At 40.3% G+C, this 7,689-nt stretch overlaps 1 protein-coding gene across 1 annotated transcript in view; it reads right to left on the reverse strand.

The window, feature by feature from the left end:
* Positions 1–5,429, reverse strand: part of LOC308388412 (serine protease HTRA1A-like) — a 30,572-nt gene extending 25,143 nt beyond the window's left edge. The window contains exon 1 of the mRNA XM_080869132.1: positions 4,760–5,429. Within this exon, the coding sequence (XP_080725258.1) occupies positions 4,760–5,219 (460 nt within the window). The 5' untranslated portion in view covers positions 5,220–5,429. The remainder of the gene's footprint in view (positions 1–4,759) is intronic.
* Between the last annotated feature and the right edge of the window lie 2,260 nt (positions 5,430–7,689).

Raw genomic sequence — 7,689 nt, forward strand, 5'->3', positions numbered from 1 at the left:
TCTGTGCCACAAAGAGTTTAGGCAGTTCTGAAAGAAAAATGAGGCCCAAACTTGTACTAACAAGTGTAATAAAGTGGCTGGTGACTATATCTGTGTGCACCAAAGACGCATAAACAACTTTATAGAAAGTAAACTGGAAGTGGAGTATTTCACACTTGGTAAATTAAGAAGCGATATATTTGGTGTAACAGCAAGTACACACTCTTGTTACTCCGACTCACCCTGTCAGACACTTAGTCTAATTGCTTCGGTTTATAGGAAAGCATTAGCAGAAATAACTACTGACTATAAAAGTAGTATGATAATATGATAAACAGTAATACTGTAAATGTTAATGATTAGCAGCACACCACAAAATATCACTTGAGTTTCAGGGCAATGGCAGACTGAGACTTATGAACAGTCTTGTCAATATCACAGACATTACGCTGCTATTCAGCAGATATTTTGGAGATGGCACTTAAGGTAAAAGTGGGGATGGGTCAAGTGAGTTGCATGTAATATAGAGTGGATGTGGTGTTTAGATTTTTAAGCAGTCCAAAAACAAAATTGTTCTTATGTGGGAGGGTGGCATTCCTACTAAGCAGTAACTTATCCTGACAGAGAAGCGTATACACACTCTCACCACACAATTTAAATGATATACTGACATAAAAACAGTAATAAACCTGCTTTAAGTTTCTGTGACCTGATGAAGTTAAGATTTCACCCATATGCAAGACATATTGAGAAGTGTGGTAACTGCTAATGAAAGCCTCATAATATTTAAGTATCTATTAACAATAATCAGATGTCGGAAAGAGTTTTTTGGAGTCAGTTCAAGCATTATGTGGGGAAAACCATTCAAAAACAACATTTATTAAAAGGAACCTAATTTAAAAGTACTCTCCCCTCCCAACATACACACTCAAAGCCCCCCCTAACCTCACAATCCCATACATCCATTACCCCTCCCCACTCAACACACGAGCTACAGGTCAGGGTGTCTTTTCTTCTTCAGCTTTCCCATGCATAGGACCCTTCGTTTTATTGGTTCCTGCAGACTAAAAGACGATTTGTGTTCTCCCAAGAAAAAACCTTAAGAAATGAAAAAACATAGATGTGAACAAAGTGGATTCAGTCCAGCTGGAATTAAGCTAATGCACTAGCAAATCTTTCAGATATGTTAAGAAGGAGGGGCAAAGGAAAGGATCGTTATCAGCATGGACATCCGGTCGGAATGCAAAGAACACAGCCATCAGTTATTCTCCGGAATTTTAGGTTTGTTTTCCTTTAGATCAAAGGTAATTTAACTAACCAAAGGGGAAACTCATATAAGCTCTGAAAGAGCCAAAATAAGTTTAGAGTAAATCATTAACTTAAAGATAGAAATGTTTAATAAATTAACTCTTTTCACTCCACATTAGCATGAGAATAGTGAGGGGAAGGGTGTATAGCCCGCATACAAGGTGTGCCAGGTGGAATAGAGGATTAAAGGAACCAGTCAGTGAAAAGAAAGTAAGGTCAGCAAGTAAAGCTACGTCAAATGGGTTGTTGTCAAAGGACAGTACTGATTGTTTAAAAAAAGCCAATAAAATGTAAATAGTATGGCCCCTCTTTGGCCTTAAAAAGTATGGCAAGTATGCGCCTTAGTGCATATGTTATTATAAAATTACTTCCAGTAGGTCATTGATTTTGGCTCGCTGTACTTCTTCAATGATTCAGAACATATGAGCTTGCTACAGTGTTAAGACCATGAATCATTTTGTTTCGATGGGGCTTTTTTCCCCAGTTATGAAAGCATACAGTTGAGCTTTGCCGCTGTTTATAATACTACAATGACACACTGGCAGCTGTTTCAAATGACTCACTGAGTGATTATAATTAACCCAATTTTTCCATTCCCAATATTGATTCAATTTACCCTATTTTAATCCAGTGAACTTAATTTTTTCCATTGTGAACTCCATCTAAGGTTGAAAGCACATAATACAACCAGAAACACTCACACTGAGTTAGTAACAGGGCAGTTAGAGCAGCATGGAGAACCCATTCAAAACCATGTCCCATTTTATTGTTAGAAAATGATGTATGTCGATCAGTACAGCAGCTGCAAGAGCAGGTTTTAACCCTTTAAAAGATATTAAACCAATGCAATATTCAGTACAGTGTTTAATAACACTTATCGTGGCCCATAGACAAGAATGGAGGTACAGCAATTTGGTGTGGTGCAAAAGCATTACATTTCTCTAATTAGTGCAATTTAGGAAATTCGGACATACACAAATGTGCTTATGTTGCGGTCAGTATTAGATGACATTAAAAAGAGGCTGAGCACGGAAGAGGCTGCAGCAAATATAGTTTAGCAGAGAGAGGAATGAAGGAAGCAGGAGAATTACAGACATCAAACAGGAAAAAGAACAGATGAGAAAAGCAGACAGGCAGACATTCAGAACCAAAAGTAGACACTGACAAGTAGAACAACAAAAACAAGTCACGTGCATGTGCCCAAAAATGATGTTTTAACATCATGAGTGGCTGAAACAAGTTGCTGAAGAATGTGCGTATTCAGCAGATGTCACTCGCTGGAGTCACAGAGTACATTCTGTCTGCAACATCAGCTCTGAATTATGAGCAGCACAAACTGTGTCGGGTTTTCAACTGGATTAAAGTCTAAACAGATTATAAGAAAGTCAGCCTCACCTTCACGTTCACACCTTCATGCAACCCCTCCATAGTTCTGGTTCACAGTTTGAGAGGCACCAAGTGATTCAGTTCTGATCTCCAATACTCTTCAGCGCTTTTCCTGTCAGTCTGTGTCACATTAGTGCTTTTAAACTGCCAAAAAGTTTTTTTTCTGCACTTTAAAAAAAAAAAAAAAAAAGATAATTTTTAACAACTATGACACCAAGGTCACAGTCAAATTTTGGCCTAGTTTTTTCTTTCTTTTTTCCCCAAAATGAGCTACGCCTTTACTGTCCAGACACGAAATGACATCATGCAACTGCGCTCACATGTTTTTTCTTAACATGAGGCCAGGTTGCGGTGTATTTCAAGGCACTCAGAGGGGTTTAAGTTTCTTTTCAGTGTCAGCTCTTGACATTCTGAGTCAACAGACCTGTTCACAATTTATGTTAAAGTTGACATTTCTTTTTAAAATATGTGCTTCTGCTACAGTCTTAGTCAGCACCAGCCTGGACAGGGACAAATCTAATGCACGAAATAAAATGCAACTTCCAGCTATGGAAATTCTCACAGGGTGTCTTGGAAAATCAATAGCACTCACCACAGTCTTGCTCAGTTTCAGACATGGTTAGCTGCTCGGGAATGACTTAACCATTTAAGCTGCTTACATGACTGACAAACAAATGTGGCGATGCAGTCTGCCCTTCCACTGTGCCCACATGGTTTTTGATGTACATGTACAACTTTCCCGAAAATATGGGTTGCTAATTTTGTGTTTTCCTCAATGTCTCCTGCCTGTTTTAAACAGTCTTCAACAGAGGTGGAATTAGTGCCAGGAATTCCTTCATGTGACTGTTAAGTGTGATTTATGAGTGACAACACAGACCAGGAGTGAAAGACACTTCCACAGTCAAAAAGAGAAGAGAGGAAGAAGCTGGGGTGGTGGTGGGGGGCTGTGGCAGGGTGGATTCAGTAAGTTTCCAAGCCTTGAGGTAAGTTATAGATCTTTGATGCAACAGGTGTTGAATGTTGTCCTTTGTGTGTTTTTAAGTGCACATATGTTGCCAAATCTGAGGGGGAAAAAAGTACGTACACAGTAACAGTAAAAACCGTAAAGGACACAATGTTTTTACCACCTGCAGCATCACTAGTGATCGTTTTTTCATTCCTGGATGTTTTATGTCATGCATAAATTGTAAACAATTACACTACTAATGATGATATATGACTCATTGATTCATTTTGTACAGAATGTGCATTCTCATTTGGACTGTGCTGTTTCACAGAGCAGCAGATGCAAAGAGTGAAGTCTCATTATAAGTGAGCTTCACTGATTAGCACAAAATACCTGTCACATGACACTATGACAAAATGCAGGTCCATACTGAAACACTTCCATTTATCATTATAAATATATCTCCAGTTATATTTAATAACAGTTTATATCATACATATCAGGTTTTGACATTCCATTCTATTCAGCTAATGCACATATTTCAGGCAAAGACCACACGGCATAAAGGAATCAACCAGATTATAGTCATGTGATTGCTGGTCATGCATGCCAGAGTAATCCTAAGGTTCACATCAAGCTTTACAACAGGGCATAACTCGTGGCTTCATTCAGCCATGGGGGGAAAAAACAAAACAAAACAAAAGAAAAGCCCTCTCTGATCAAGTCTAATTGTAATGCAGGATCAAGGGCTGCACTTGAATGGCTGCTCTTGTGGTTCCAGACACATGGGGATTGTGTGCCACTGAATGCAGCGCTGAGCTACAACATCTGTGCGACCTTGAGACAATAAATGCCCAGTGAGGAATGATGGGATCACGTTCAACAACAAGTTGTAAATAATTAAGGTAAAACGGCCAAAAAATGACACCATGTTACAGAAAATGTGCAACGATTGATTTCAGCTGCAAAACTAATGTTTTTGGCTCACAACGCTCAAAAGAGAGTAGCCTATTCATGATTCTTGACACTATACTGTAATCAATTAACTTTAAACGTCGAATCTACTCCCTCCTATTTATTATCAATATCTCAGTGTGTTTTGGGTTAAGGGTGTCTTGATCAAAACAGTGTGAGTTCTACCTTTCCCGCAGGCTCCCCGCTGAATGAAAAGAACAGGTGGCTGTTGCAATTTCTGCGCCCGTCGACTGACCCTCTTCAGCTCGCAGATATTCCGGTAGGACACCCCATCGCTTCCACAAACCGCTTCGGTGGTTTTGCACACGCAAATCCCACTCTTGCTTCTCCTCCTCACCGTCACAGTGTATGCAATCCCGCCGGAGACCGAGCACTCCAGCTCCTCTCCGCACACTGGGTCGCCGAGCTTCCCACTGCCGCCGCAGGCTTCGCCTTCACCGGAGGCGCACACCGGGCAGCAGTGGCAGGCGTCGAGGGTTTGTCCTGTCGGACAGTCCGCTGGTAGCCGAGGACACATCGACTTATCACACCGGGAAGGACATCCGACAACATAACGGCTGGAGATTTGCGCATCCGCCGGCACGGCTGCAAAGGCTACGATTGCGCATAACAGCAACCAAAACATGTTTCAGACTGAAAAAGAAGCTCCCCTAAAAATTCACCAGAAACTTTTAAAGAGTTCCAAAAGGTCGCTCTGTGCTAGCAGTGTTATGGGATGACAGAGCTCAGTGCTGAGGGGGGAGTCATCCCAGCTGGAGAGGCATTTAACAGAAACTCCACTGCGTAACCAATTACGCGATTTTACGTTTTTGCTGGCACGGCATCAAACATGCAACTCACTTTCTAGATAATAACAACAAGCAGGGTGATTGGTGGCTTTACGTGACGTACTGAATCGGAAGAGTTAAATTACTGACATGTCTCCAAAAGCGTGAAGATAAATAATCAGAGGAAAGAGCAGAAAATTGCCATGACTGGTGGGAGGAAGTGATTTTAAATATATTAGTTTTATTTCAGCCTATTACAAAACTTTAAATATCAAGGTCAACTTGAAAACAAGCAAGAATATTGAGAATATCGAGACTATTTTAGTCCACCAGTGTTTCCTGTCGATGACTGATGAAATGAATAATAGCAGAATAAGGATGCATGTAGCCCAGATGTTTTACGCTATACAGCCTTCCACACATCCAGCGTCACTATTTCCTTATGCTGTAGTTATTTATTTTCCTGTTCTAATGCTTCCTTGTGAGTCACTCCTGGCACCCGCACAAGCCTCATGGCTAATTAAAAAAATCAGTGGTGGAACAATAATTGCGTGGATTGTGGGTTTTATGCGTTCATGTACACTTAATAAACAGCCAACTTTGCTCCAGTTGGAAGACTGCATGAAGACATAACTTATCTAGGCCTGTTTATCATGATGCAGGGTTAAGCACCCAGCAAGTAGGGGCATAACAAGTCTAGTACAGGTATCCAAATAAAGAATGCACTCAATTCAAGAGCAATCAACATCGTTTTGTACAACTAATCACTCAAAATATTTGTAAACATCAACTCTTGACACATTTCCAGCAACAGAGTAGCACATTTTAATTTTGGCAAACAGCAAACCGTTGTTAGATTAAGATGTCTGTGGTGAGCTGTAAGAGTCCAGTAAACTCTATAAATCAGCCTCATAAAATACCCAACACAGTTTGATAGACTGTGTTAAGACAGGCTTGTTTTTTCTCTTTTTTATGTGCCTCTTGGTTTAAATGTGGTCGACAAATACAGCAGAATATTTGTCCATGCCCCTGCTTGGGACCCTGTGGTGTGCTGGGGCTCAGGAAACCCAAATCTCTTGTATCTTTGGGGCAATTAGAAGGGGGGCATAACGGAAACAGACTGGACTCTTGTATAGCACAGGAAACAGAGTCTACAATGTAGACTGTAACCCAGAGCTGATGTTAAGAGTTAAATGACAGGGTTCATTCATTTTTTTCGCAGAAAAAACAAAAACAAAAAAAACAGAGCTGAAGCTGAACGCTCTTTAATTTCAGTCCAAGACAACACACATTGTTGGCTGATGCAAAAACGGCCGAAACCCACGCAACATCATCAGCTCCGTTATGTGGCACTACGTAGGCGAGAAACGGTGGGAAAACTTGCAGATGAAAGCAACCTCATTTATAAGGAACACCCATCCTCCAGCCGAGGACAGTGAACGTAGCCAATGATGGACGACACTGAGGTCTGTGTGATCTCGCCTCCCAAGTTTGTCCAGGCTGTGAGTGAGGCCATTGAAGGACCAAAATGGAGCTGTACTTCCACATCTGAAGCCACACCAAAGTCTGGCATCCTCCAATGAGCATAGGAGCTATGGTATATATGGAATATCAAAGAGCTGTACATCCAAGCTCATACTTAAACACACCAGCTAATTATAAATGATTTTGCTTCTTCCAATGACACCATCCACATGTACCTTAAAATGTCCACACATGCAGCATTCACAATTAACTGCACACATAGAGACGAAGCCCCTGAATATGCCATAACTCATTATCCAGCTGATTAAAGAGGCTTTAAATATTCAGTCCACACGTACCATATCAAGCTCAAGGCTGAATATGTAAGGAGCACCTCATTAAGAGATGACAAACGATGCTCATACATACGCTTTATCATCGATGTTGGAGTGGAAATACTTGCTCCATGTACACCAACTGTTCTACATTGCCAAGTTGGCTTACTTGTACAGTTTCCATTCATACTTTTGGTCCTCGATGAAGATGATTGTCTCTTTTTACTCAGCTGTAGTGTAGATTAGGTTTTATCATCAAGCTGTGAGGAAGAATTTAAATATCACGCACAATTTCAAATTCAATTTTAACAAGCAAATAGGAAAGGCCCACCTTAGTCAGATATAACGGCAAACACATTTTATAGGATTATAACAAAATAAAGTTGAATTATGTTTGCAAAAGTTCTGATACTTTGTGTATTTATATTTTATTATATAAATTGTTAATGCAGGGCTTTTATATGGAGTGTGGAGTTGATGGCTTTTATTCAAGGATCCAAAAATGGTCAGTTTCTTATTTATTGTAATT

Source organism: Rhamphochromis sp. 'chilingali' (genome assembly GCF_963969265.1).
Source record: "Rhamphochromis sp. 'chilingali' genome assembly, chromosome: 20".
Taxonomy (NCBI): domain Eukaryota; kingdom Metazoa; phylum Chordata; class Actinopteri; order Cichliformes; family Cichlidae; genus Rhamphochromis; species Rhamphochromis sp. 'chilingali'.